Raw genomic sequence first — 26,931 nt, forward strand, 5'->3', positions numbered from 1 at the left:
AGCCCGCCTGCCCACAAACAATGTCGGGCATCGAGCGCGACCTCCCCAGCACGCCGACGACCGCGACGGCCGCGACGCTCGAGGACAAGGAGAGGGACGCGGACAACGAGAAGGACTATGTGCGCGCGAGCACTGAGGATGCCGCCGAGCCCGCGCTGGCCGCCCTCGCTCCCGGGCCCCAGCCGTACGGCCCCGCACCGGACGGCGGGGCCGCGGCGTGGCGCGCCGTCTTGGGCGCCTTCTTCGCGTCGTTTGTCCAGTTTGGCATCGCCAACTCGTACGCCGTCTTCCAGGCGTACTATGAGACCGGGCCGTTGAAGCACTACAACTCGGACACGATTAGCTGGATTGGCGCGACGCAGCAGTTTATCCTCTTCTTTGCGGTGGGTCGTGTCGGCGGAGCGGGGCTGACCCCAGTCCATGTTCGCCGGGCGCGCGTTCGACGCGTACGGCGCCCACGCCATCCTCCTCCCCGGCAGCGTGTGCCTCTGCCTCTCGCTCTTCATGATCAGCTGTGGGTTGTGTGCTCTGCTGGCCGCTGACATGCCACGCAGTGTGTAAGGAGTACTACCAGTTCATGCTTGCGCAGGGCATCCTGTTCGGTATCGGCTCGAGCATGATCTTCACGACCGTCATCTCGACCCCGCAGCAGTGGTTCGACAAGCGCCGCGCGCTGGCCGGCAGCGTGGCTATCTGCGGTAGCGGTTTCGGAGGCGTCGTGTGGCCCATTGCCCTGCAGCGGCTGTTCAAGCAGATTGGTGAGTGTGACGCGCCGCCGAGCGAAGCGAGGCGGGGGAGGTGGCAGCGACATCGACCTGCCTCGCCCCCTCAGACTGCTCGTCCTCGTCTCCGTACGGCGCTGATGCCCCAGGCTTTGGCTGGACGCTCCGCGCCGTCGGCTTCATCGCCATCGCGCTCCTCGCCGTGTCCAACGCGCTCGTCCGCACCCGCCTGCCGCGCCGCAAGCCCACCCCCCTGCGCGGCTTCCACAAGCCCCTCATCTCCGAGCTCCCCTTCTTCCTCTTCACGTGCTCGACGTCGCTGTGCTGCTGGGGCATGTTCACGCCCTTCTTCTACATCTCGGTGTATGCGAGCCACCTCGGCGCATCAGCAACCCTCGCGTTCTACTGCGTGTCGTTTATGAACGCCGGCTCGACCGTCGGCCGGCTGTTCGCCTTCATCGGCGACCGCTTCGGGCGCTACAACGTGCTCATCATCAACTCGTACCTCACCGGCATCTTGCTGCTTGGCTTCTGGGCCGGCCTACCGGCACCAAGCGCCGAAGTCGCGCAGCAGGCTGCCGCCGAGGCCGCGGCCGGGCTCGTCGGCGGCGGGTCAATAGGCAAGATCAACAGCAGCGTCGGCGCGCTCATCGCGTTCGGCGTCCTCTTCGGCTTCACAGTCGGCATGATCATCAGCATGATCCCGCCGTGCATCGCGCACATCTCCAAGCCGCACGAGATCGGCACCCGCATCGGCGTCATGTACACGGTCATGTCGGCCTTCACGCTGTCCGGGCCCCCGATCAACGGCGTCCTCATGGTAAAGTATCCCGGCACGCCGGGCTTCCGCGCCGTCGGCCTGTTTAGCGGGTTCAGCATCTTCGTCGGGGCCATGTTCGCGACGGCGGCGAGGTTCTCCATCAACCGCAAGCTGCGGGCGATACTGTAGGCATACCAGCATTCTAGATAGATAGAGTCATGCATTTCTGGGCTTGGGCCGGGGCGGAGCACGTACCCGCGCGGCGCCGGTGCTCGTGCGCTGGACCCAGTCGAGCAGCGCAACAGGGAGGAGGGGTACGACGAAGCGAGCTGGCCACAGCTACGGCATGCATGCTAGCGCCGGCGCTACTCGCCCCGGACGACGGGCTTGCGCACCATCTCGCGCACCTTCATGATGCGGCGGAACACAAAGTCGAGGAACCACGTTGCGAGGAGGGGAATGATCCAGCGCGACATGAAGCTCGGGACACCGGCCCAGATCTTGCGCGGCGGGCTGGTGGCGAGCGCGGCCGCCACGCGGCGGGTCACGGTCGTAGCCTGGGGGGCCAGCCCGTGGCTGCGGAGCATCTGGCCCTTCACGGTCGCCTCGACCACATCCCAGTCCTTGTACAGGCCTGAGGCGGGCCGGTCGGCGATGAGGTCGAACACCTTGTCGCCGGAGGACATCTGCGTCTTGATGGTGCCAAACTCGAGCGTGACGACCTTGATGCCGAGGTCGGCGACCTCGCGCCTCAGCACGTCGGACAGCGTCGTGGCCGCGGACTGGGGTCAGCTTGTCCACCCCGGCGCCGCGACCCACCTTGGAGATACCGTATGCGCCGATGAAGGGCAGCCCGTCCTTGGCCGTGCTGCACACGTTGGCGATGACGGCGTCGCGGCCCGCCGCCTCACTCCCGCGCACGAGCAGCGGCGTGAACGCCTGCACGAGGGCCAGCGGCGCGATCGTGTTGATCTCGATCATGGCGCGCAGCGCGTCGATGCTCGTGTCGAGCAGCGGCGACATGCCGGCGACGCCGGCCTACAGGCATCAGCTGGGTCAGGATCCCCGCCGGGCCATACTCACATTGTTGACGAGGAGGTCGAGCCGGCCGGCTGCGCGCCGGATCGTCTTGGTCGCCTGCTCGATCGAGTCGGCCTTGGTGACGTCGAGCTCGAGGATCTGATGTTGGTCAGCACTGCATCTAGAGCCGTCACTCACGTCGAGTCCCTCCGCCGCGAGCCCCTTGAGCGTCTCGACGCGCCGCGCGCTCGCGAACACGCGGTAGCCGTGCACCTTTGCCAGCTCGAGCGCGAGCAGCGCGCCGAGCGACGTCGGCTCAGAGCACCCCGTGATGAGCGCGACGCGCTTGTCTGTCGCCTGGGTCTGGGTCATGATGAGTGCGGAGGAGGATGCTGCATGTCGTGGTTAGAGTAGTTGTTGATAGCGTCCAGTGTTGCTCGGCCTTGGGCCGACCGAAATGGCCATGTTCCCTCGGGTGCCGGTGGCCGGAGACGTCAGTCAGCGCGGGTATGCGCAATCAGCTGCTGATAAGTAGAGGCAAGTAGCGGCCTCGGGCTCACACCGAGGCCGAGCGTGTGGGACGTGCTGTTGCTTGTTTCAGCTGATGGATGCATGTGGCAAAAGTGACTGGCGATTGTCAGCCAACTGGCATCCGCCCCACTAACAACCTTGCATCCCCTTTCAAGCGACGCCCCGGCACTCGCCAGAGGTAGCAAGCAGAGGTTCCAAACATCTGAGAAGTGTCAGCCTACACCTTCCGGCTCCGGATTCCCTTTCGTGCAAGGCAGTCCTCGGGTGTCCGCTCCACTGGTCGAGGACGAGCAATGCTGATTGCCGTGGACGAACCGGTAGGCTAGTACCCGCCTCCCAGGCCATAGGAGATACACGGAGCTACACGCATGAGCCAGTGGGGAGGGAGAACCTGCTTTGCGCCCTTGCGAGCATCCCAAAAATGTACACGCACCCCTCCCGGACAGCCCTGCAACCGGCCGGATTGTGGCAATCTCTCTCGCTTTCCAACAAGGCATCCGAACACGGTCCAGTCGCGGGCCTCCACGATCCCCGACCATGGCACCGCTCCAAGCGCCTACCGGTCCAGTGCTGCAGCATGTGTGGTGTGTACCCCGCGCCAAGAGTCGCTAGCCGCTGGCTTCTGGCCCCCAGTGTGGCGCTGGGACGTGGCGGCGGTGATGCCGCCTCGAGGTCGGATTGCGCGTCCCCGCGTGGCCCCTGGAAGGCCCGCACCCCTCCTCGCGACCATAAAATCCCCCCCAGACCCGAACACTTCCCCCAGCAAGCAACATGTCTGACTCCAAGCAAGGCGGGAGCGTCTTCATCACCGAGGCGAAGGGCGAAGACGTCGTGGCGGTCTACGTGCCCAAGGGGGTCGAGGACGAATCCCAGGCCGTCGACGCTGTGTTCGGCGCGCTAGACGGGTCGACCCAGTCGTACCGCTCTGTAAGTGGCCCCATGGGACTCGCTGACCCCAGGTGACGACGCTCGGCGCGTTCGCGCTCATCTCCAAGGCCAACATCGGCCTCGGCGTCCTCTCCATTCCCTTTGTGTTCCAGGTGCTCGGCATCGTGCCGGGAATCATCTGCATCCTCGTCATCCAGACCATGATTGGGTGTGAGTGCTGCGTGTGGCGCCTCTGACGCCAGACGCGGCGACCACGATCGGGCCGTTCAAGCTCAACCACCCCGAGGTGTACGGCGTCGCGGACGCGGGCTTCGTCTTCGGCGGGCGCTGGACAAAGGAAGTGCTCTACGGCTTCTTCTACATGATCTGCGTTATCGCGTCTTCCGGCGCAATGGTCTCCCTCTCGGCCGCGCTCAACGCCATGTCCTCCCACGCGGCCTGCACGGCCATCTTCATTGCGGCCATGGCGGCCGTCGGCCTGGTCCTCGGCGCCATCCCCACCCTCTCGCGCATCACGTGGATCGGCTGGGTCGGCCTCGCGTCCCTCATGGCCGCGCTGCTCACCCTCACCGTCAGCGTCGGCATCCAGGACCGCCCGGCCGACGCGCCCCAGCCGCCCGCGAGCTGGATACGCGAAATCAAGGTGTGGGGCGACCCGACGTTTGAGGAGGCCATGGCGGCTGTCAGCTCGGTGCGTGGCGTGCTGAGGCGGGACTGACGCCTAGGTTTTGTTTGCGTACTCTGCCACTCCTACTTAGTAGGTGGAGTTGGCTTGTCGCTCGTTAGCTCGCCACTAACCCCCCAGCTTCAACATTGTCGCCGAGATGCGCGACCCCCGCGGATACAACCGCGCCATGCTCACGTCCATCGCCCTGATCACGATCATTTACCTCGTGCTCGGCGGCGTCGTCTACGCATTTTGCGGGCAGTACGTGTCGACGCCAGCGCTGGGGTCTGCCGGCCCCCTCATGAAGAAGGTGTGCTACGGCATCGCGACGCCGGCGCTGCTCGGGTCACTCACCATCTACCTCCACGTGAGTTGCTCCCCCGTCCGCCACTGACCGCAGCTCGGCGCCAAGCACATCTTTGTGCGCGCACTCCACGGCTCGCACCACCTCACCCACCCCACGCGCACGCACTACATCGCGTGGTTCTCGACCGTCTTCGGCACCACCGCCATCGCCTACCTCTTTGCCTCGGCCCTCCCCAACTTTGGTTCGATTATCGGCTTCTTCGGCGCCCTTACTGTCCCCCCGAACGCGCTCTTCCCGTACCCGTTCATGTGGTGGCACGACAATTGGCGTTTTGCGACGCCCGAGGAGCGTACCCCCAGGAAGCGAGTGCTCCTCTGCATCAACATCTTCATCGTCGTGTCTGGTGCGTTCATGACAATCGCGGGGCTGTATGGCGCCGGCGTGGAGTTGGTCAAGGCCAGCGCCGAACGGGGGCCATGGAGCTGCGCCGACAACTCTGGAAATTAAAACCAAAGGGGTTTGGTGGGGGTGAAGGAGGATGATGGTCGTGAGGGGCTATGGAGTAAAGCACAGTTGTCGTTCAAGTACAGGAGGAGAGTGGCAGAGAGATGAATGTCGTTGAAGACTCACCGCGGCCTGCGTTCCCCTCCATCCTTCAGGTATCAATAAACTCCAAGAGAGGGTCCAAACAGTCCATTCCTGTTTTCTAGGACTCGATGGGAGCCGCCCGGATGGCAGAAAAGCGCATTGACCAGGTCGGATATCTCGGCTGTGGCTGACGACCAACACCTCCACCATGACTCGTATCCAATCTCCGACTAACGCCGGTGAGATGCTCGACTCGTGTTGACATTGTTTTCCAACTTCGACTCGGCATCCATCACATTCAATCGCTGCATAGCGACAACGGCGACGACCAAGACTCTGGGGATATCATCTACTTACATCGCCTGTGGCCTTACCCCCGATCCCGTACTCGGAGCCTCAATGGACCCACCAGCGGCGCAGCGCAAGCGCCGGCGCATCCCCTCGTCCTGCCAGCGGTGCCATGCCCGCAAGCTCAAGTGCGACCGCGCGCGCCCATGCGGCGGGTGCACCAAGGCCGACGCCGACTGCGTGTACGACGGCGGCGCTGCGTCGGGGTCGGGCTCGGGATCCGAGGACGACGCCGAGGCCGCTCCGAAACGCACTCGGATGCGCGCGGTGCGCGTCTGCGCGCGCTGCAAGCGCCTCAAGCTGCGGTGCGACCAGTCCAAGCCGTGCGGGTCGTGCGTCCGCGGCGCGGTCGGCGATGCGTGCGTCTACGTCAAGTTTCCGTACGAGTAGGTCGTTCGCGGGGCGGCACTGACGCCAGAACCGAGCAGGGGAATGCGCCGCCAGAGGCCTCGTCGACGGCAGCGGCACACACCGCCGCGCTACAGGCGCGCGTCGCGGAGCTCGAGGCACGGCTGGATACCCTGTCGCGCAAGCCGGCGGGCTCGACCCCCCGCACCGAGACGCCGCGCGCAACGCCCGCGTCGTTCTGGAACTCGGGATCCAACTCGAGCAGTGTTGTCCAGTCCACGCCGAACATCGCGCCGGCGCTCGCGATCCGGACACGCGCGCACGCTGCGCTGTCTCTCGCCTCGATCGTCGCCATGTTTCCCCCGCCAGAGCACTGCCGGCGGCTCGTGACCGACTTTCTCACGTTCGACCTCATGTTCCGCTTGGTGCACCACCCGAGCTTTACGCGCCGGTGCGAGGGGCTGATTGCGCGGCTTGAGACGGCCGACGGGTTCGAGGATGCCGATGCACCGGGCCTGGCAGTCATGGCCGCGGCGTTTGTGAACGTTGCGACGGTAGCGCCGGCGACCAGTGCGCCGGATGCGCCGGTCGACCCGGAGGCGCCGGCGTCCGAGGCGCGCATGCGCGCACTGCTCGACGCATTGCTGACGTACTCTGAGGAGCGTGTGTTCCTCGGCTTGGAGTACGTACACGCGCACTTGCTCGTGATTACGAGCTACATTGCTGGCACGGGTGCATCCCCCGCCAAGATGTGGCTTGCGAGCGCGCGCGCGTACCACGCCGCGCTCATGGTCGGGATCCACCGCGACGACCGCCCGATGCGGCGCGGCCGAGGGCGCGAGGGGATCAAGGAGAGCGTGCTGGAGCGCGAGGTGCGCCGCAGGGTATGGTGGCTTATCGTCTTCTACCGCAAGTGAGTGTGCCTCTCTCGACCCCGCTGACCCCAGCCTCACCGGCGACCGGCTCCACATCGACACGTACACGGACAACCACACGGTTGCGCGGCCGGCGCTGATATCCGACGCGGCGTTGGACGCACTGCCACCGAACACGCGCGATATCCCACCCCCGCCGCCCATCTACACGACGCCAACGTCGGGCATCATCAACTGGGACGCGATCCCCGAGTGGAGCTACTTTGACGCGCAGATCAACTTTGATGGCTACCTGCGCCAGCGTAACATCATCATGTCGATCCCCAACATGTCGATCTACGACCGGCTGGCGCGCGCACACGCGCTGATCGACGAGCTGGCCGACAGTGTGCCGCCCTACCTCCGCATGGACAATGAGAGCCTCGGCTCCCCCCCGTGGGTGCACATGCAGGCGTGCATCCTCGGAATTGCGATCGACGATGCCGCGATCCAGCTGTACCGCCCGTTCTTCTTCTCGACCGAGATTGTGCCGGACGGCGTGGCGGATGCGGCCGGCGCGACGCTCGGCACGTTGGCGACGGCGCGCGCGGTGGAAGCGGCGCACCGACTCATCGTCGACATCCAGGCCATGACGACGTTCCTGCTCTTCCGGTGGATCGACGGGCCGGCGACGTTCCAATGGACGCTGGGCGAGGAGGCGTTCACGGGCGGCATGGTCATGGCGTATGCGCTGCTGTCGGACCCGGGCAACGCCGGGCGCCACGAGCAAACGGCGGCGCTCGACACGTGTATCGGCCTGCTCAAGACGACGGCGACGCAGCCGGGGAGCAGCAGCGCGAATGCACAGGCGCTGCGCACGCTCGACAGCCTGCGCACGACGATCAAGGCCAAGGCGGACCGGTCTCTCGGCGGCACGGCTGACCCCCTGCCAGAGATCCGCGACCCGTACACGGGGCACAGTGTGGCCATGCCGTCGAGCGTGGCGGATATCGACCTGCCGGGCGAGTGGGTCGAGTGGGAGAGTCTGTTCTTGGACCTATTCCAGGCGGGGGTTGTGTAGAGGCTGCTGCATTACTGCGCAGCGGGCATGTGGCATGGACGCTTGGTTCCAGGCACGAACAGTGGAGTTTGGGTGTGCCAAGCGAACCGTGTTTGCCACTGGAATGCACTGCTCGTCTCAGAATGCCCGCTCGGCGACGGCAGAGCGCTAGCATGTCCGTGTCCGGCGCCGCTGCTTCACCGCCTCGACAAGTACAAGTACGCGCGGGCATGCAAGAGTCTTCTCGCCACTCACACCATGACCCGCCGCGACATCCATATCCAGACCGGCCTCGCCGTCGCGCTGCTCCTCTGCGCCGCGATCGCGCTCGGCACAACAGGGGGAACGTACCACCGCGTCGAGGAGCAGTGGCGGCCCAAGCCGCCGAGCACGACGACGCGCCTCCAAACAGACTGGGGGGTGAGTACGGCCACGGGGGCGAACTGGACGTCGACCCTCCCGGTCCCGGTGGCGACGTACACGACCACCGCGCTCGTCAACCAACACCGGCGGCAGAATACGCAGCCCGTCGCCGTATCAGTGCCGCCGACTCCGCTGTCCACAGCCCCTCCCACGAGGGCTACGAGCACCCGCGCCCGCCCGACCCCCTCCGCCGTGGTAATCAGCCCCCCGCGCGACCGGTACTCCGGGGCCATGGTCGGCGCGATCATCAACATGCCGTGGCTTGCCCTGTTGATCGTGTATCTGATTGCCTTGTGAGTGTGCCGCTGGGAGGAGCTGACCCCAGCCTCTGGGTGCGCGCCGTGCGCCCCGCGGCGTGGTTCGTCACCGTCGCCGCTGACCTGTCCTTCCTCGGCGTCTTCTGGCTCTGCGGTATCGTGTGCGGTGTCATCTCGACAGTGCAGGTCGCTTATGAGGGCTGGGAGGTGCCGGGCACGGCGCCGGGGTTTGTGTTTACGTTTGTCTCGTGGGCGATTGTGAGTGGTGCCGCTGGGCGCTGGACGCGCTGACGCCGACGCCAGATCACGGCGTGGTGGATCTGGGAGATTGTCGCGGCGAAGCGATACCGCGCCGGCCTGCGGACCAGCCTCGTGCGCCTCGTCGAGGCGGAGGAGCGCGGCGAGGGTGCGCGCCCCGCGACCGAGCACGTCGACCTCGATGAGGCGGCCAAGAACTACCTCGTCAAACATGCCGCGTGATGCCAGCCCATACTAGTACATTATAATACAATGCTAATTTGTCGACCCCAAGAAGTCGAGGTTGAAGCCAAAGCCGGCGTCGGCGCCGCCGGCCCGCGCCAGGTCCTCGTTGTTGAGAAAGTCCTGCGAGAGGAAGCTCCCGAACCCGCTCTGGTCGAGGCTCGCGTCACCCCAGATCTCGGACCAGTACCGCTGCAGGTCGACGGCTGTCACGGCTGAGAGGTTGGGCGCGGGGTTGGTGCTGTCCGGGACCTGGTCTGACGACGGCGTGAAGCCGAGCGACGGGCCGGCCGCCGAGGACGGGACCGACTCCCGCGCAATGTCGGCCAGCTCGAGAATGCGGTCGATGATAGACGCGTACGAGTTGCCGAGCTGTTGTCAGCGGTGTATGCGGGGCGTCGACTCACCCGGCCCAACGTGTGCAGCTCGCGGAACCACCCGGCCGTGCTCAGAACTGTACGCCGCCAGAGGTCGGCCGACGGGTGCGTCGGCTCCCAGATGACGCTCAGGAGGAGAGAGAGGACGCTCTGGAACGCGAAGAAGACGGCGTACCACTCTGCTGCGCGCGTGTGCTCGGCGTCGCTGGCGACGAACGCCCCGATTTCCGTCAGGTTCTCCATCGCCAGGCTTCTGCACGCCGAGATGGCCAGCTGCTCGTCATGGCTGAGCTCGGAGAACGCCTTCGAGTCCCACGCCGCGCCGAGGAGCAGCGGGCGGAAGAGGAGCGCGCGAAAGTCGCGCGAGCGCCACACCTGCGAGGCACGCTGGTACTGGAACGGCCCAGTCGTCCAGTCGCGCAGGGTGGGGAGGAGCGCGTCAAAATCGTTTGCAATCAGCTGCTCGAGGCTGCGCAGCTCGGCGGCGCTGGGCGGCTCCTGCGCGGGGCACGACCCGACGTGGTCCCACACGGCGATGCACGAGCGCGCGAGGCGGGCCTGCATGATGAGCGCCGTGTTTTGCGTGACATAGGGCATGTCCTCTGGCGCCTGCGTGTGCGATACGGTCAGGTCGTCGTCGTCGCAGTTGATCGGGAGCGGCATGGACGCGAAGGTGGCGGCTGAGAAGGCGTGTGGCCGGCCAAAGGTCACACTGACGCCCGACTCGATCGAGATGACACTCCACCACGTGCGGATGCGCATCTCCTTCTCGAGCGGCGTGAGCTTGGACGATGTCGGCTCAATGTGCAGCCCGAGGGCCACGGCCATGCGCAGCGCCCACCCGAGACACATGTACCCGTCCTCTGGGCGGTTGCCGTGCTGGAGGTAGTTTGACATGAGGGCGAGGCCTTGGACGAGCGGGAGGGTACCCTTGCCAAACATGTCGCGCTGGAGGGCGTTCTTCGCCACGAGGAAGTACTTGTACCCTACGTTCTTGTCCTCATTGTTGGACGAGCTGAACGCGCCGAGCGCGATAATCATGTTGACGAGGGTGATGCTGCCGGGTTTGGTGGGGAAGGGGACCGCGCCGGTGAGCTGCGCGCGGATCGTCGGCTCGTGGCAGAGTGGCAGGGAGCGGTCTGGCGTCAGCACGGGGAACACGACGTCTACTCACGGAAGAAGCGGAAGAAGTCGTCGACGTACTGCCGGATCGCGCTCCACTTGGGCAGCTGGTAATCGTCGGCCGAGGTGACGGCGCTCCCAGGCGTGCCCTCGGACGGCAGCGGGGGCGCATGCACATTCGCATCGTACGCTAGCAGCAGCTCGTCGTTGCCCTTGGCTGCCAGGTGGCGGACCGCGCGCATAAACGTCGCGCTTGAGGACAGGCCGAGGTATGAGGCCGTATGGTTCGGGTGGCTGCCGGCGTGCTCGGTGGCCGGGTGCACGTGCGGGTTGTCGGCCTCGCCCTGGTCCTCGCTCCATTCGTACGTGTCGGGCGCGTAGTCGTCGAGCTGGGCGTGGTGCTTGGCCGTGTAGTATGGTGGAGGGGGCGGGCGGTGCGGCAGCGGCGTGGGGAGATTTGTGGTTGGCAGAGCGGTGCGCGTGTTGAGCCGCGACGAGGGGGACTGGGCCGAGGAGGTGTACGACTGGGGGGTTAGTGCGTGCTTGCGCTGGATAGGGAGAGCGGAGCAACCGGCTGTGCGGCGCAGATGAACAAATGTCGGCGTTGGTCCCAGCCTGCAACCAGCCGTCCGGTATATCGGCGCGGTGCGGTGGGGCAACCTTGGCGGCGCCGAGGTGAGCATTGCCGGGAGCCAAGGCCGGCAGCGGCCCATCCCGCCCGTAGGCACACCGACACCACGGGGATCACCACCCCCGCTGTCACCACCACCACCCACCCCCGACTCACCGTCTCACGCCCCTTCAACACCCGCTTGGCCTGGAGGACGGCCTCGTGCAGCCCCGCCGTCGCCGCGACGCCCTGGGCCACGCTCATCGGATAGTCGGGCAGGACTGCGTCCCACAGCTGGCCCTGGAGGCGGATGACATCCTCTAGCTCCTGCACGCGCGCCTTGGAGAGGATCTCGCGCGGCCGGCGCTCGACGTACTCGCACGCGCGCTTGTCGTTCTCGCAGCGCGCGCAGGGCTGGCGCGCGTCGCAGGCTAGTTTGCGCAGGCCTGGGGTCAGCGAAGCAAGAGCGAGAGCACGTACGACACGCCTCGCAGGCCGCTGCTACTCTGCGCTTCTTCTTGCCGGCGTCGGAGGGCTCGCCGTTCGGCGGCGGGCTCGGCGACATGGTGCAGGTCGGGGCTCGGCGTCGGGCCGGAGTCGTCGGGCCAGTGGATTCTTTTCGGCGTCGGTTTTCCGGTAACGGCGCTGTACGTCGCTGGTATGATCGCTCACTGACCGATGCGGTGGCGGATGGCGCTCGCGAATATTGTTGATTGCGGATGGGGATGTCGCGAGGTGGATGGGCGGGGGTGAGCGAGTTGGAGTCGGGTGGGAGGTAGCGGAGGAAGGTCGGGCTGGGGGAGAGAGGGAAGGCTGCTGGTTCGGATGTGGCACATCCGACCGACCACCGGGTAAGTACAACCTTTCATCGGGATGCGGGCCGGGAACAATACAATGCATGGGCGACTCTACAACAACGGGAACCGCTTCTCCAGCGCGTCGACAAGCAGCAGGAGCATGTTCAGCGCCATTGCCCACGGCCAGTACGTGACAAAATCCAGCGCGCGGTACACCCCCCACCACCCATTCGTCCCCTGCACGTCGTAGTCCGCCAGCGTGGTCGTCACCAGCATGCGGCGGTACGCCATGCCGCTGCCGGGAAAGTTGGTGCTGTTGTGCCCCCACTTGTTGAGGTACCAGTTTGCGCAGCCGCTCGACCAGACCATGCTGCTGAGGCGGTGGCGGATGTCCGCAGTCCAGCGCACGTCGGCCTCGCGCCGCACGTCGATGACCCGCGCCGACTGCTCGACCAGCAACGGGCGGAAGAGGACGCGCTCGATGAACTCGACGCCGCACTCAGCCTTGAAGATGCACGAGTTGTTACTCGGCAGCGAGTTGGGCCCGAACACGAGCGCAAAGTTTGGGAACCCCGCCACGCTGGTAGTGGCGTAGGCGTGGGCCCCCTCGTCGGCGGCCCACACCTCCCGGAGCGACTTGCCGCCCACTCCCCGGATCTCCATCGGGACGAGGTACTCGGTCGGCGTGTACCCCGTGCAGAAGACGACCGCGTCGGCGTCGGCGCGGCTCCCGTCGGCCGCGACGACCCCGGTCGCGTCGGCACGCACGGCGCGCGAGGGCACGAGCCGCAGCCGCGGGTTGGAGAGCGCGGCGAGGTAGCTCCCCTTGTTGGTGCCGTCCATCACGCGGCGCTTGCACCCGACCACCGAGTCGGGGATGAGCGAGTCGGCGAGGTGGGGAGGCGCGGTCGCCTTGATGTGCGCGATGCCCTTTGCCGCGAGCTTCTCGACCCAGGGGCGCGCGCGCGCGCTCGTCTCGAGCGTGATGCTCTCCGCGTCGACCTTGTAGTAGTGCCAGAAGCGAGTGAGGGTGAGGTAGAGCGGGACGTGGGCGTACGCCCACTGCTGCCACTTGGGGATCGGGGGGTCCTCGCGCGGCATGTACCACTGCGTGCTGCGGCCAAACTGCGTGATGGAGCCGACGCCGTCGGCGAGCATGTCGGGGATGATCTGGGTCGCCGAGCACCCATTGCCCACGACGGCGACGCGCTTCCCGCGCCAGTCGTAGGACGTGTCCCACGCTGCCGAGTGCCAGTACCGCCCTTGGAAGGAGTCCAGCCCGTCCAGGGCCACCTCCTTCGGCGTCGAGAGGATGCCGACGGCCGACACGACAATGTCGGCGTCGAGGGTGTGCGTGCCGGCGCTGTCGCGGACGACGACCCGCCAAAAGCCAGGGTGTGGCCCCGCCGCCGTCTTGGTCGTCCATGCGGCGGAGACGACCTCGGTGCCGAGACGGATGTGGCCACGCAAACCAAACTTGTCCACGGTCGCGTTCATGTACGCCGCCAGCTCGTCGTGCCGGCAGTACGTGTGCGACCACGCCGGGTTGGGGTTGAAGCTGAACGAGTAGAAGTGGGACGGGATGTCGACGCCGCAGCCTGGGTGGGAGCGTCAGCGAGCGAGTCGGGGTGGGGCAGCGCGGGGCGGCCTCGACCCCAAGGTGGCGGACCTTGCCACAACTTCGGGGGAGCCCCACCGCACTCACCAGGATAGTTGTTAATCTCCTCGCTCCACGTCCCGCCCACCGACCCCGTCTTCTCGACGACGACAAAGTCATCCACCCCGAGCCGGACCTTGAGGCTGTGGGCCGCGATGATGCCGCTGGCCCCGGCGCCAATGACGAGGACCTTTGTGTGTTCTGCCATGCTGCTTGCCTGCATGCACCAGCTCTCCCCTCCCCCGCTTATATCACGATGCATCGGGCCACAGGCAGCCGCTATGTCCGCCCGGAGACCGGAGGCCCGGGGAGCCCCCTCGCCGACGGCGACGACGGGTTCGGATGAGGTCCTTCCGAGGGGGTTTGTCGGCTACTCTCTCGCGCGGCCGCCTGGGTGCCGACGCCGATAAAATAGCGACGCGGGGTCGTTGAGGGCCGACTCCCCTCCTAACACGTCGAGCTCCCCACCCACACCATGGCCGCGCTCCGCCCCATCTCCAGCCTGTCGTCCCTCGCCGGCCGCACCGCCGTCGTGACCGGCGCCTCGTCGGGCCTAGGCCGCTCCATCGCGCTCCGTCTCGCCCGTCTCGGCGCGTACGTCGTCTGCGCCGACCTCTCCCCGGTGTCCCGCGACGCCTCCCTCGTCCCAACCCACGAGCTCATCGTGTCCAACGGCGGGAGCGGCGCGTTCGCCGAGGTCAACGTCACTGACCTGGCGTCCATCGAGGCGGCGATCGCCCTCGCCGTCGCCGCGTCGCCCAGGGCCCGCCTGGACATCATGGTCAACAACGCCGGCACGATCGGGCACCAGGCCGACGCGCCCAACCTCGGCATCCACACCGAGCAGCCGGCGTTCGCGCAGAACGTGTTCAACGTCAACCTCATGGGCGTGTGGAACGGCACACACGCGGCGGTTAGGCAGATGCTCACTCAGGAGCCTGAGAAGCTCCCGGCCGACGAGGACGTCGATGTGCGTCTGGGTGACCCCGAGGTCGAGGGGCAGGACGGGCCAAGGGGGAGCAGGGGGAGCATTGTGAACATGGGGAGTATTCATGGCATGGTGGGCGGGCCGAGCGAGGGTGAGTACAAGCTGCGAGCTGCGCAGCAGCGAGCAGGGAGGCTACCAGGGAGGCTACGAGCAGGGAGGCAACGAACAGCGAGACAACGACGCAGCAATGTCTCTCCTCTCTGGGCCGCTGCGGCGCCGATACCGCAGGGCGACCGGGACGCCGCTGACCCACACCCAGCCGCCTACTCGGCCTCCAAGGCCGGAGTCATCAACCTCACCCGCACCGTAGCTATAGACTACGCCAAGGACCGGATCGCTGCCAACGTCGTCTGCCCGGGCTGTAAGTTTGCTCCGCTTGCCCCGCTGACTCCAGACTGCGCCATCAACATGGGCTCCAAGCCGACCGACCCCGAGATCGCCGCGCGCCGCCTCACGCCGTGGCCGCACCGCGGGGCCGCGCGCGACGTCGCCAACGCCGTCATCTATCTCGTGCGCGACGCGCCGTGGGTCACGGGCTCGGTGCTCGCCGTCGATGGGGGCACGACGGCCGACTAGGCGGCGCGGAGAAGTGGGGAAGGAGCTGGCGGCGTTCCGCCGGCTTCGGCGGGCCGGATCTCGCCGCCCCCGGTCCTGCCTGATGGAGACGAAGCTGGGCTCGGCGGTAGAGTTTAGTGCCGTCTCGGGGATGCTGGCGGGACTGGTAGCTGCGCATGCATGATGGATGTGATGGATGGGTCGGGGGGTGGGTGCAGGATGGATGGATGGATCCAAGTCGGTCATGACGGCGGCGGCCGAAACATTGAGTTTGCTCCATGGCTCGCTTGTTTGTTGTGCCGTCACTTGTTCCTCTTGCCACCATCGCCCTTCTTGTCATTCTTGATATCGGTCTCGCCACGACGCTGCCGCTCGCATAGATAGACGACGACGGCGTGCACGATACCCCGACGCCGATGCCGAGCCGCCCGCCCGCCCCACCGGCCCCATCGCACGACCTCCACTTCTCCATCGCACCACCCCCTGTCCCCCCCCCCCCCCCCGCCATGCCGGCCATCGCCTTTCTCTACCCCGGCGCGATGGGCGCGTCCCTCGCCTCGGTGCTGCACCGTACGCAGCCATCCTACCGGCTGCTCACGTCCATCGCCTCGCGGTCGCGCGTGACGACAGAGCGCTCCGACGCGAGCGGGCTCAACAACCTGCCGCTCCCCGACGTCGTGACTCAGGCCGACATCATCATCTCCATCCTCCCCCCGGCCGCGGCGCTCGACCTGGCGCATATCGTCCGCGCGCTGCTGGACGAGAACCCGCGCACCACGCCGCCCGTCTACGTCGACGCCAACGCCGTCAACCCGGCCACGATGGCCGAGATGGCCGCGGCCCTCGGCGACGTCCCGCTCCTCGACGGCGCAATCATCGGCTTCCCAGCAAAGGACGAGTACCTGCCCAAGCTGTACCTCTCTGCCGCGCCAGAGTGGGCCGCGGACCTCGAGCACGTCGCGCGCACACTCAGCGGCGGCGGTCCGGGCAAGGGGCTCGACGTGCGGGTCATGCAGGATGGTGGGGCGGGCGCGGCGAGCGCGCTCAAGATGAGCTACTCGGGACTGGCGAAGGGGTACATTGGGCTGGGGGCGATTCTGGCCATTGGTGAGTCTGGGCCGCGCGGCGGCAAGGGGTGAGGAGAGGCGCGGGGATCCATTGCTCAGCGAGCAACTCGTCCTCCAGGCTTACTCCGCGCTTCCCGCTCCGTTTGGCACCCGCTCACACCTCAGCTGCCAACGCCCACTCGCCTGGAACGGCCCGCGCATTCATGGAGGAGATGGCCGAGTCGCAGCCCGACCGGCTGTGGAACCTCGGTGGGACGATCCACCACATGATCCCCAACGCGTACAGAGTGAGTTGCCCCGCCGCTCCCCGGCTGACGCCAGTTCTCGGGCGAGATGGACCAAGTCAGCGAGTTCATCTCCACCGCGCTCGACCTGCCGCCCGACGGCGAGCCGTCCCCGGCTACAGTGTACACTGGCCTCGCGACGGTCTTTGAGCGCGTGGCCGCCGACCTGCGCTCGACGGGCCGTGCCGTCGGCTCGGCGTCGCATGGGCCAGAGGGTGACGCCGAGGAGGTCGAGGCGCTCCTCACCTGGGTCAAGGACTCGCGGCACCTGCTCGAGGCGAAGGGGTACCAGGGTAATGGGAACGGCCACTAGGACAGCATGGGAGGGCGAGCACATGTTGTACACTATATGCACTAGACCGAGCCCACCGGGGAGCATGTCGTCTTGAGGGTGATGCTCGGCACATAGGAGCAAGAGCGAGCAAGAGCGAGCGACGGCGACGGCGAGTATATGGTCAGACTGACGTCACGTCCGAGACATCAACATGGACCTTCCTTCCATCATCCTCATCTTGCACTTCCATCATCCATCAACTCGCAGCAGACGACGACGACAATGTCCGAGCCCGACGCCGCCCGTCCTACCCCGCTCGCCGTCGAAATCCGCCGCGAAACGCCAGCCGATGCCGACGCCATCGCGACACTCCTCGCCGCCGCCTTCCCCGCACCAGCGCCAGAAGTGGGCCTCGTCGCCGCCCTCCGGCAAAGCGAAGCCTACATCCCGTCGCTCGCCCTCGTAGCGGTCCATCGTAGCGTCGTCGTCGGCTACGTGCTGCTCACGCGCGCACGTATCGGGGACACACCGGCGCTCGGGCTCGCCCCGCTCGCCGTCGCGCCTCCCCTCCAGCGGCGCGGGGTCGGCGCGGCGCTCGTCCGTGCCGCGCTTGCTGCGACCGGGGACGAGGCGGTCGGCGTACTGGGCAGCCCGGGCTACTACGGCCGCTTCGGGTTCCGCTTGGCGCACGAAGTGGGCGTCGCCACGCCGGTCGAGGGGTGGAGCGAGCACTTTATGGTGCTTGGCCCGGCGGCGCGCGGCGTGTTTCGATACCACGCAGCGTTTGATGCGCTCTAGCTGGTAGCCTGCGCGCACGCCGGTGGAGCCGCTGCTCTTGCCAAGCCTCTTGTGTGGTCGAGGAACGAGGGGAGGGAGGGGCAAGGGATCGCGTCTAAGCCGATGGTGGCATCGACGCCCGGCACCTCCGCGACGCGTCAACTGCGACTCGGCGTACCTCGGGTCCCGCTGCGACAGCGTTTGGTACCGCAGCCCACCTTCGGCAGCCCACCTTCGGCAACAGGAGGCCATGGGCGATCTCGTTGGCTCGTCGACGATCAAGTGCGGTTGGACTCCCCCTCTCCAGAGGGTCCGCAGCTCTGCCACTAGTGCCGCGCCCACGCGCGCTCGACGTACATGCCGCAGGTGCGCGACCCAGTGGCAGGGCAAGTCCGAGTCAAACCCGTGCCCTCCAAACCCGACACGCATCATGCTCGGCCGAGGACGCCTTTGAAACGCGCCTGGCAGGTGCCTCTGTGCCTCGGCCCGACGTCACGTAAATGGGCAGCTCAGATCCCGGGCCAGATCGTGTGCATAGAGTTCTGCATGACGACGGAGCAACCGTCTTGGCACCACACTCTACATACGAACGCGTCTTGCTCGACCTGTTTCAGACTGCTGGCAGGTTGGGACGTTGTCAAGTGTGTGCGAGGGGACTGGTGTCACCCTGGGCAGAGTGTCCCCTCACGCTTCACTGTTGTTGACATTGGCGACGGCGCGCTCGACGCGTAGATAAATAGCCAGCCGGGATGCTGTCCCCGGAGCCGCATCGAGCACAATGCGCGCACTCACGACCCTCTCGCTCCTCCTCTTCCTCTCGGGCGCGACGACGCGGCCAGTCAAGCGGTGGGTGTTGATCTCGGGCGTGCTGACCCCAAGGCAAGATGACATCGGCCTCGGCGACATGTCCGGCGTCGGACAGCTGGGCGGCGCGTCGCAGGACGGCGACGGAGCCGACACCACGCCTAGCGACGCTGCCGATGACTTCACGCCCAGCGACGCTCCCACGGATGGCACACCGACCGACGCAGCACAGCCCAGCCCCGACGAAAACCGCGCAGCCGCACCGGACACCACCTCCTGGGTGACCTTCCCGAGTTCGGTGCAGCAGGGCAACGGGCCGTTTGCCGTGACTGTCGTCGGCGGCGGGTCGGGCTACTTTGGCGGCACGGCGACGTACGTGCCTCCGCCGGGCGCGCGGACGAGCAGCGAGCCAGAGGGGTCCACCGATGCCAGTGAAGGAGAGGGCGTGCCGTCCCCGGCGTCCGAGCCCTCTGACGCGCCTGCGACGAACAGCGAGTCCGCCACCGAGTCCGCCACCCAAGAACCGAACGCCGCCGAGACCCACACCGGCGAGGCCGGCGTCGGCGTCGGCGCGCCAGGCGACGGACAGGCGGCGCGGGGCCAACACCCACCACGCCTCAGTCCCTCTCGCCCACAACGTCCTACTCGGCACCGTCGCTCGTCCCGACGACGCAGACCGAGCCGATCATCACGACGGACCCCGAAGGGCTGAGCTTCACGCTTCCCTGGCAGTCGATCTATGTGACCAACCGATGCGTCAACATTCTCGGCGGGCCTGCCGGCAACGACGTGGAGCCCTTGTGCGAGGAATACACAACGACCGAGTTCCACAACGAGCAGTTCCCGCAGGACCCGGCGGGATCGTCGGAGAGCGAGCGCACAAAGCCCTGTCCGTACACAGACTACCGGAGCCCGCTGTGCCCGTGGTTCGAGTACACGCGCGCCGAGCACTTCACCCCGCCGGCATCGGTGCCCGTGGGCGAGGTGAGTCCTCACTTCGCGCCGTTACGGAATTGGAGAGGGCCCCTTCCCCCAGAGATCCGGGGTGTACCAGCTCGGCGTGGTCAATGGCCTCATGTACATCATGGCGTGCGCCGGAGCGACAGTCACCGAGGAGGGGTCAGGCAACTCTCCGCTCGCGGCGAACCCCGTGTCGACGCCGGCCATGACGCATCTCGGCGCGCCGACCGGGGTGGCGGCCGCGGCGGTGGTAACGGCGTCGACGGCCACGGCGTCGTCGAGCGATGCACCCGCGTCCTCTGCCAAGCCCGCTACGCCCATCACCCCGGCCTCTGCTCCCAGCGACGACGCGACCAAGCCCGCGCCCAAGACCAAGTGCCCGCCGCGGAAGCGCTCCAGGCCCACCACCGTGCTGTAGCGCGCGGCCGTATCCACGATGCATTACTTCAAGTGTTGCCCCACAAACGCAGCGATGGCGCGCACCGTCTCGTCCGGCTGGTCGGCGTGCACCCAGTGCCCAGCGTCGAGGGGCACGGCGCGCATGTTGGGGAAGAATGCCCTCGCCGCGGGCAAGTTGTCCTCGCGCACGTAGTCGGCATTCCGGCCGTAAAGCAGCAGCGTCGGGCCGTCCCATGTTGGGTGTGCCGGGTCCTCCGCGTCGAACATGAACTCCCCGAGCGTGTCGATCGCGTCCCGCAGCACAGGGAGGTTCACGCGGAAGTCCAGCACGCTCTTGCCATCGCGCTTCACGCTGACCGCGTTGGTGAGGAGGAACTGGCGCGTCGACGCCTCGGGCTCATACGGCGCGAGCAGCGCGTCCGCCTCGGCGCGCTTCGCGACCCCAGCCGCCGCGATGGCCATCATGCCCTCCGCGTACCCCTTGTACTGGGGCTCGATGGGCTCGGACGTCGGCGCCATGTCGACGGCGGTGAGGGTCGCGAGCTTTCCATTCAGCTCGGGGTTGAGCGCGAGCGCCATGGCGGCTTTCGCGCCCATGCTGTGCCCGACCAGATGGACGCGGGGCGCGCTCTGCTGCTGCAGGAACGCGCCGATATCTGCGGCCAGCGCCTGAGAAGTGTGCGGCGAGGCGTGCGGCGACCGCCCGTGGTTGCGCAGGTCGAGCGTGTGCACCGGGATGCCGAGGGCGTCGGCGAGGCGCGTCGCCAGCCCGCGCCAGTTGGCTTTTGAGCCGCTATCGTCAGCGTCGGAGGGAGCGGGGGACTCACAAGAGGCCGTGGGCGATCACCATGGCGTTGCCCGCCGCCCGCGGGTCGCGCGGCACTGCCGTGTCGTAGCTCAGCGGGACGGGCTCCACGCTGGGTCCCCAGGCGCGGGCGGGCGCGGAGGACGCGAGCGCGCGGACTGTGCCGGGCGCGCGGGCGCTGCTGAGCTGGCGGAGGGGCGAGCGCGGTATTCTTAATGTGCTGGACATGTCGGATGGAGCAGAGTCGAGGAGGTGTTGTCGCCGAGATGCCGACTTCGGCGACGGGAGCAGATGCCGGGTGCGTCGGCGTCGTCATCGGAGGCGACGCGCATGATTTGTGCAATGCCGCACCTCTCTGCGGGCCTCTTCCTGCGGGGGGATGCATGCGGCACCCGTGGCCAGAGAGATGCAGTGACGCAGTTATACAGTGACGCAAGACGCAAATGTTCCGCTTGCGCAGCTGGCTCCTCGGCGACTTGCAAGTTGCCCGCCTGGGCTGTCTAGCCAGCATGAACCTCGCCTGAACTTGCAATGTCGAAGCAATGTCGCAGGTGGGCGAGGGTGCAGGTGGGCACACGCTCAATTCATTCCGAACGCCGCCTTGCCGGATGGTGCCAAGCGTGCTCATGCATGTGCAGTGAGTGACTGCCTGTGCCGAGACTGGGTACATGTGATGCGGCTGACGGCTGACACTAGCGCCGCCGCCACAATTCTGGGCGACCCGAGGCCGAGGAGCGAGCGGCGAGCCTTGCAGCCGCCAGCCTATGTGGCCTGTGGAACAGCAGTGGGGACCCCCACCCCACCCCACCCGCCGCACTCGGCTACGATGGGTGGGCCCCGGGCATGGTCGCGGCGGCCGCAGCCACCGCAAGCGTCTACTCGAGCCTGGCCTCCTGGCCTACCTCGACCTCGTCGTCTTCATAAGCCGCGCAGGGGGCAGTGCTGCGAGCAGCACCACCCCCACCATGAAGGCGAGCAGTATCCTCCTCCTCCTGGCCGCGCTCGCGGCCGGCGCGGCGGCGCAAGAAGCGCCAGAGTACCCCGCCGACTGGGCGTGCGAGGACAAGACACCCGCCACGACGTACCTGCACATCAAGACGAGCGACCAGTGCCGCAAGGTCAAGGTGACGGGCTGGGCGCAGGGCGGCGTCGAGACGTTTCAGGGGATCCCGTTTGCGAAGCCGCGTGAGTTGCGGTGGTGGCGGACGGCGTTGCCACGGCCACTGACGCCCCAGTGCTGGGCTATGACCGCTTCAACCGCCCCGAGCCGGCAGAGTACGGCGCGGCGATCGACGCGACGCAGCCCGTCAAGTCGTGCATGCAGTCCGGGGACGCCGACGTCGACGAGGACTGCCTCACGCTGACTGTCGTCGCGCCCAAGGGCGCCGCGGGGAGCAAGGCGCGCCTGCCCGTCATGGTGTGGATGTGAGTGGAGGTCGGTGGCACCACTGACGCCAGCTACGGCGGGGGCTTTGTCGAAGGCTCGCAGACGTACTACAGCCGCGCACCGCTCGTGCCCTACGCCGCGCTGTCTGACCAGCCCGTCATCCTCGTGACGATCAACTACCGCGTCGGCATCTGGGGCTTCGGGTACGGCAAGGAGATTGCCGACGCCGGCGCGGCCAACCTCGGGCACCGAGACCAGATCCTCGCGCTCCAGTGGGTGCAGCGGCACATCCGCCGCTTCGGGGGCTGCAAGAAGAAGGTGATGGTGTTCGGGCAGAGCGCGGGGGCTATCTCCATCGCCAACCTGCTGCTCGATACGAGGACCAAGCTGTTCCGCGGCGCGATTATGCAGAGTGGCGCGGCGAGCACGGCGCCCATCGGCCCGACGGGGAGCACGTGGCAGGCCTCGTATGACGCGCTGGCGAAGCACGCCAACTGCTCGGGCGAGGGCAGCCTCGACTGCCTGCGCTGCCTCGACGCCGACGACCTGCTCGACGCGCAGGAGAAGATGAAGAGCGAGTTTGAGTATTCCCTCGGGTTTACGTTCGCGCCCAGTATCGACGGGGACATTATCCCCGACTCGCCGGCGGCGTTGCTGCACGCTGGCAAGATTGCAAAGATCCCCTTCATCACCGGCAGCACCAAAGACGAGTGAGTACCCCGGTGGACGTGGCACTCACACACCAGGGGGACGGCCTTCATCCCGCAGTCCAAGCTGCTCGACACGCCGGGCGCGGCGAGCATCGCGCTGGGCCTGCTCTACCCCGCCCCGCCGCCCAAGCCCATCGCCGACGGCATCTTCCAGCGCTGGCCGGCCGTCGCGTCCGAGGGAGCGTGAGTGGTGTACATGAGTAGGCGCGCTGACCCCAGCCCCTTCGGCACCGGCGAGGCGACGTTCGGCCTGCCCGTCGTCTTCAAGCAGCTGGCCGCGGCCATCACCGACATTGCCTTCAACTCGCGCCGCCGCTGGCTCATCCGCAACGCCAACCTCGCGGGCAACGCAAAGACGTGGACGTACCTGTTCAACGCGACGCGGCCGGGTGCAGGCCCGCAACTGGGCAGTGCGTCTGACTCGAGTGCGACCGCTGACGCCAGGTACTCACTCGGACGACATCGCGTATGTGCTCGGCGACGTGTGGCGCAAGGGCACGGAGGGCAACTACACTGCCGCGCAGGTCGAGCTCTCGACCCAGCTCATGGACTACTGGTGAGTGAAGGGGGTGAGCCAGCTGACGCCCAGGATCGCGTTCGCGTACTTTGCCGACCCGAACAACGGTTGCCTGCCCGACTGGCCTGCGCACGCCTTCCCGGGAAACAAGAACAGCCTGCGCATCCAGCCCGGGGCGCTCGGCGTCATCCAGGACGACTTTAGGGAGGACAAGATGGACTGGATGAACGACAGCGTCGTGAGCAAGGAGCTGTGGCAGCGCGATGCGGCGGGGGCGGGCGTCGTCGCCGAGTTGCGCCGCATGTCGGCGTGAGTGAGTCCGGCGCGTCGGCGCGTCATTCTCCGTGCCGGCCTCAGGGCGGCGCGCGCCGAGTCGATCCGGCGATCCGGGGGGACCCGGCGCCGAAAGAGGGGGCGAGGGCGACGGGGCGAGGGACTTTGAGCCCGACCGCGATCAGTCGCGATCAGTGTCATTGAGCACGGTCGATGGTGGCCTCTTTTGCGGGCTCAGGCCTGCTGGACAGTTCGCACGTACCATGCCTTGGTTAATTTTATCGTATGCACAAATCATCGCAGTGGCAATGGCCTCGGACTGATTTGGGTGCAATGTGCCAGGGCAGGCAGTCTCGGCTGATGCCCAGGGCCTGTTCCAAAAGCGGGCACCTGAAGGGATCAACGCCGGTGGCGCCTGGCGCAGCGGCGGTGGCCACACCACACTTCAACACCCCCTCGCACCCCCTCGCACCATCACCTCCCCCTTCCCCTCACGTCACCTGATCCATCGCCCCAGGCCGGGGACCGTCGTGTATAGAATGTGTAATCATCTACAGTGTCATTAGAGGAGGAACGCCGAGAGCGACGCGCCGACGAAGAGAATCCATGAGAAGCCGACCTTGACACCGGCAGAGGTCATGGCAGCGAGCGACGCCGACGGGTTGGCGCCCTTCTTGGCAGTGCCGCCAGTGGGGCTGGCGCCAGCCGACAGGGTGTTGGTGCCACCAGGGCCGGCAAAGGTGATGTAGCTGCCCTTTGCGTGGCCATTGTCCGACAGCGGCTGGTTCCAGAGGAAGGACGCGTCGGCGACGTACTTGCCCTGCGACTGCTGGTCGAGCCAGTTGGCGTACTTGCCCTCGGGGTCGCCGTAGATGGACGCGATCGCCCCGATGATGGGGAACAGCTCGTCGGCCTTGTCCACGCCGGGCGGGTACGCCATGGCAAACTCGGCCGCCTTCTCAATGCTCGCGCCCGACGCCGCGGTCGAGTTCCAGAAGCTCACACCGGCGTACTCGGCGATGCGGCCCGTCGTTACGATCGCGGCGAGGTTGTACGCGAGGTAGTGGTAGGGGCGGGTACGCGCCGACTCGAGGGGCTGGTCACCGTTCTCGAGAATCTGCGTCTTGAACTTGCCCTCAAAGTACTCCCTGGCGGTTTCGACGGCGGCGTTCTTGTCGCCGGCGATGAGGTGGAGGGCGGCGAGCTGAGTGTAGTAGAACGAGCCGTGGTTGTTGGGTGCGTCCTTCTCCTCGAGGGCAATCTTCTCGGTCGTGATCCACGAGACGTACTCCTTGACCCAGTCCTGGAGCTGGCCGTCAAAGGTCGAGTTCCAGCCCTCGGCGTTGCCCTCGCGGAGCAGGATGACGGCCGACGCAATCTTGGCCATGGGCTTGAAGTCGAGGATGCCCGTGTGCGAGCCGACCTGGCCGTTCTTGCCACCCGTCATCTGCGCATAGTTGAGGTTGGGGTTCATCTTGGTGTCGGGGTCGAGGAACCAAGTGTCGAGGTAGCGGATGGCTCTGTTCGAGTAGGTCGCCGAGCGCGAGATGCCCCAGGTGAGCGCGTTGAACCACACGGCGTTGGCCAGGTCGTCAAAGTCGCCAATGTTGTTGATCAGACGCGCGTTGGGGTTGAGGTGGCCGTCGTCGTTGACAAAGTCGCAGACCTTGACCACTGGGAGGGTTAGTGGTGCGAGGCGCGCTCGAGGCGGGCCGGGCCGCGTCGCGTCAACTCACTCTCGTCGTAGCTGAGCTCGGTCGTGTTGCCAGCGTTGGCACAGTTGGGCCAGAAGCTGGGCCGTTAGGATGCTGCGTGCATGGATGGCTGACGCGACTCGACTCACTAAGGCCTCCAAGACATGTAGTCGTGCTTGTCGCCCGTCGGCGCGAGGTAGTTCTTGTTCACCACGGCTGCAATGTCAGCGACGTCGGCATCGACGCGGTCCACGCACACCACGACCCGTTGGCCGACTTGACAGCCTTGCTGTTGAGGTTGTTGGCCCACTGGACAATCGTCTGCTGGGCGAGGATTGTCGACTTGTCAAAGCCGGCCTTGAGGATGCGCTCGGGCTCGACAAAGTCGTTGGCGTAGTTGGTCACGCCGAGCGCGGCCGGGGCGAGGGCCAGCGCGGCGGCAGCGACGAGGTGCGCGGCGAGCATGGTGAGTTGTCGGCGTGGACGAGGGGGAGGAAGGTTTTCCGAGGTCGAGTGCGCTCAGCGTCCGACGACCGGGAGAAGGAAAGAGTGTGGGTTGCCGTTGAGCTCGGCGACGGCGGCTGCGGCGGTCGTTGTCGAGGCGAGTTGTCGGGCGGAATGCAGCAAAGCTGAAGAGGAAGAAGTGAGAAGAGTGAGACGAGGTGAAAGAGTGAGGAAGAGGTGAAGGTGTGAGCGTCAACCCGGGTGCAGCAGCGAGAGGAGTCAGTGCACCGTCGCTCCTCCTCGATCAGCGCAGCGCGCCCATCCTCCTCGTCCTCCTCCTTCCCCTCCATTGCTAGCTTTTACCCAAACAGTCACCTCTGAAACCAACTGACCTGTCCCGCACCTGCGCTTGCTGACGTTTGACTGACTGCGCAGAACGACAAGCGAGCGAGCGAGGGCAAGAGCACTGAGGCGCTCAAGCTTGCTGCTCGGTGCCTTCACACTTATCCTTACCGACGCGAAGGGGGTGGCAAGGAGGAGCGCCAGAGGGGAATGCAGCGCGCTCCTCTGCCGTCATGCCGCGGGGGGGTGAGCGGTGAGCATGCACGACGTGCCCACCTCCCTCGCGTCCTGGACTGGACCTAGGACGTGTAGCCGAGTGACGTGCACACCAGGCTCGCAAGGCTTGGCAGCCGAGCTCGATGTCTGCTTATAAAGTTGAGGGACCTTGGCACTGACGAGACGAGCACTCACAAGCAGAGCAAGGCACAAGCCCCGAGGACGACTGCGGCCTTCAACTTTGCCAAACAATCCAACTCCAAACATATCCCCCTGCAACTTTTACAAAGTGCCCGATCGACAGGACCGCGGGGAGCAGGGGGGGGAGACCAGAGGGCCGCGAGCTCTAGACGACCTCGGGAGCAAGCACTAGGCGCAAGTAATCATCAAACAAGCATGCAAAGGCGCCGACTAGTGACGCGACAGACAGGGCGTACCAGCCAGCTGGACCCACTCTGCCCAACCCTACCTCCCCCGCCGCTCCCTCGACCCCTCGGCACCAATGCCACGCGAGACACGCCCACAGTCGCGCCTTCAGGCCGTCGGAACCTTCGGCCCCTCGATGCCGACCGGCTTGTCGATCTCTGAACCACTACCACCACGAGCTCGACGTCGGACC

At 66.6% G+C, this 26,931-nt stretch overlaps 14 protein-coding genes across 14 annotated transcripts; 9 read left to right on the forward strand and 5 right to left on the reverse strand.

The window, feature by feature from the left end:
- Nucleotides 1–20: 20 nt before the first annotated feature.
- Nucleotides 21–1,671, forward strand: Q8F55_003217 (uncharacterized protein; the record flags this gene model as incomplete). The annotated part of the gene is made up of 4 exons (XM_069351764.1): nucleotides 21–383; nucleotides 418–514; nucleotides 555–758; nucleotides 872–1,671. The coding sequence occupies 4 exons, from the start codon at nucleotides 21–23 to the stop codon at nucleotides 1,669–1,671; spliced, it is 1,464 nt and encodes a 487-aa protein (XP_069212150.1).
- A 176-nt stretch (nucleotides 1,672–1,847) lies between these two features.
- Nucleotides 1,848–2,874, reverse strand: Q8F55_003218 (uncharacterized protein; the record flags this gene model as incomplete). The annotated part of the gene is made up of 4 exons (XM_069351765.1): nucleotides 1,848–2,264; nucleotides 2,302–2,520; nucleotides 2,566–2,661; nucleotides 2,701–2,874. 4 exons carry the CDS (start codon nucleotides 2,872–2,874, stop codon nucleotides 1,848–1,850), a joined length of 906 nt encoding a protein of 301 aa, XP_069212151.1.
- Nucleotides 2,875–3,804: 930 nt separating this feature from the next.
- On the forward strand, nucleotides 3,805–5,402 carry Q8F55_003219 (uncharacterized protein; the record flags this gene model as incomplete). Its single annotated transcript, XM_069351766.1, has 6 exons — nucleotides 3,805–3,960; nucleotides 3,993–4,131; nucleotides 4,164–4,612; nucleotides 4,647–4,678; nucleotides 4,727–4,955; nucleotides 4,989–5,402. The coding sequence occupies 6 exons, from the start codon at nucleotides 3,805–3,807 to the stop codon at nucleotides 5,400–5,402; spliced, it is 1,419 nt and encodes a 472-aa protein (XP_069212152.1).
- A 480-nt stretch (nucleotides 5,403–5,882) lies between these two features.
- Q8F55_003220 (uncharacterized protein) lies at nucleotides 5,883–8,114 on the forward strand (the record flags this gene model as incomplete). Its single annotated transcript, XM_069351767.1, has 3 exons — nucleotides 5,883–6,217; nucleotides 6,250–7,092; nucleotides 7,127–8,114. 3 exons carry the CDS (start codon nucleotides 5,883–5,885, stop codon nucleotides 8,112–8,114), a joined length of 2,166 nt encoding a protein of 721 aa, XP_069212153.1.
- A 237-nt stretch (nucleotides 8,115–8,351) lies between these two features.
- On the forward strand, nucleotides 8,352–9,253 carry Q8F55_003221 (uncharacterized protein; the record flags this gene model as incomplete). The annotated part of the gene is made up of 3 exons (XM_069351768.1): nucleotides 8,352–8,809; nucleotides 8,842–9,031; nucleotides 9,077–9,253. 3 exons carry the CDS (start codon nucleotides 8,352–8,354, stop codon nucleotides 9,251–9,253), a joined length of 825 nt encoding a protein of 274 aa, XP_069212154.1.
- Nucleotides 9,254–9,286: 33 nt separating this feature from the next.
- On the reverse strand, nucleotides 9,287–11,927 carry Q8F55_003222 (uncharacterized protein; the record flags this gene model as incomplete). The annotated part of the gene is made up of 5 exons (XM_069351769.1): nucleotides 9,287–9,625; nucleotides 9,661–10,769; nucleotides 10,805–11,276; nucleotides 11,540–11,808; nucleotides 11,843–11,927. 5 exons carry the CDS (start codon nucleotides 11,925–11,927, stop codon nucleotides 9,287–9,289), a joined length of 2,274 nt encoding a protein of 757 aa, XP_069212155.1.
- Nucleotides 11,928–12,270: 343 nt separating this feature from the next.
- Nucleotides 12,271–14,024, reverse strand: Q8F55_003223 (uncharacterized protein; the record flags this gene model as incomplete). The annotated part of the gene is made up of 2 exons (XM_069351770.1): nucleotides 12,271–13,757; nucleotides 13,865–14,024. 2 exons carry the CDS (start codon nucleotides 14,022–14,024, stop codon nucleotides 12,271–12,273), a joined length of 1,647 nt encoding a protein of 548 aa, XP_069212156.1.
- A 267-nt stretch (nucleotides 14,025–14,291) lies between these two features.
- Nucleotides 14,292–15,380, forward strand: Q8F55_003224 (uncharacterized protein; the record flags this gene model as incomplete). Its single annotated transcript, XM_069351771.1, has 3 exons — nucleotides 14,292–14,895; nucleotides 15,064–15,165; nucleotides 15,199–15,380. 3 exons carry the CDS (start codon nucleotides 14,292–14,294, stop codon nucleotides 15,378–15,380), a joined length of 888 nt encoding a protein of 295 aa, XP_069212157.1.
- Nucleotides 15,381–15,865: 485 nt separating this feature from the next.
- Nucleotides 15,866–17,023, forward strand: Q8F55_003225 (uncharacterized protein; the record flags this gene model as incomplete). Its single annotated transcript, XM_069351772.1, has 3 exons — nucleotides 15,866–16,466; nucleotides 16,592–16,713; nucleotides 16,748–17,023. The coding sequence occupies 3 exons, from the start codon at nucleotides 15,866–15,868 to the stop codon at nucleotides 17,021–17,023; spliced, it is 999 nt and encodes a 332-aa protein (XP_069212158.1).
- Nucleotides 17,024–17,266: 243 nt separating this feature from the next.
- Nucleotides 17,267–17,782, forward strand: Q8F55_003226 (uncharacterized protein; the record flags this gene model as incomplete). Its single annotated transcript, XM_069351773.1, has 1 exon — nucleotides 17,267–17,782. One exon carries the CDS (start codon nucleotides 17,267–17,269, stop codon nucleotides 17,780–17,782), a length of 516 nt encoding a protein of 171 aa, XP_069212159.1.
- A 757-nt stretch (nucleotides 17,783–18,539) lies between these two features.
- On the forward strand, nucleotides 18,540–19,943 carry Q8F55_003227 (uncharacterized protein; the record flags this gene model as incomplete). Its single annotated transcript, XM_069351774.1, has 3 exons — nucleotides 18,540–19,124; nucleotides 19,187–19,549; nucleotides 19,587–19,943. The coding sequence occupies 3 exons, from the start codon at nucleotides 18,540–18,542 to the stop codon at nucleotides 19,941–19,943; spliced, it is 1,305 nt and encodes a 434-aa protein (XP_069212160.1).
- Nucleotides 19,944–19,966: 23 nt separating this feature from the next.
- Q8F55_003228 (uncharacterized protein) lies at nucleotides 19,967–20,957 on the reverse strand (the record flags this gene model as incomplete). Its single annotated transcript, XM_069351775.1, has 2 exons — nucleotides 19,967–20,717; nucleotides 20,752–20,957. 2 exons carry the CDS (start codon nucleotides 20,955–20,957, stop codon nucleotides 19,967–19,969), a joined length of 957 nt encoding a protein of 318 aa, XP_069212161.1.
- Nucleotides 20,958–21,694: 737 nt separating this feature from the next.
- Q8F55_003229 (uncharacterized protein) lies at nucleotides 21,695–23,656 on the forward strand (the record flags this gene model as incomplete). Its single annotated transcript, XM_069351776.1, has 7 exons — nucleotides 21,695–21,914; nucleotides 21,965–22,154; nucleotides 22,188–22,826; nucleotides 22,863–23,009; nucleotides 23,046–23,236; nucleotides 23,271–23,382; nucleotides 23,416–23,656. The coding sequence occupies 7 exons, from the start codon at nucleotides 21,695–21,697 to the stop codon at nucleotides 23,654–23,656; spliced, it is 1,740 nt and encodes a 579-aa protein (XP_069212162.1).
- Nucleotides 23,657–24,178: 522 nt separating this feature from the next.
- Nucleotides 24,179–25,775, reverse strand: Q8F55_003230 (uncharacterized protein; the record flags this gene model as incomplete). The annotated part of the gene is made up of 4 exons (XM_069351777.1): nucleotides 24,179–25,290; nucleotides 25,353–25,408; nucleotides 25,460–25,526; nucleotides 25,568–25,775. 4 exons carry the CDS (start codon nucleotides 25,773–25,775, stop codon nucleotides 24,179–24,181), a joined length of 1,443 nt encoding a protein of 480 aa, XP_069212163.1.
- Between the last annotated feature and the right edge of the window lie 1,156 nt (nucleotides 25,776–26,931).

This window comes from Vanrija albida, assembly GCF_041260175.1.
Source record: "Vanrija albida strain AlHP1 chromosome Unknown contig_2, whole genome shotgun sequence".
In the NCBI taxonomy this organism is placed as follows: Eukaryota; Fungi; Basidiomycota; class Tremellomycetes; order Trichosporonales; family Trichosporonaceae; genus Vanrija; species Vanrija albida.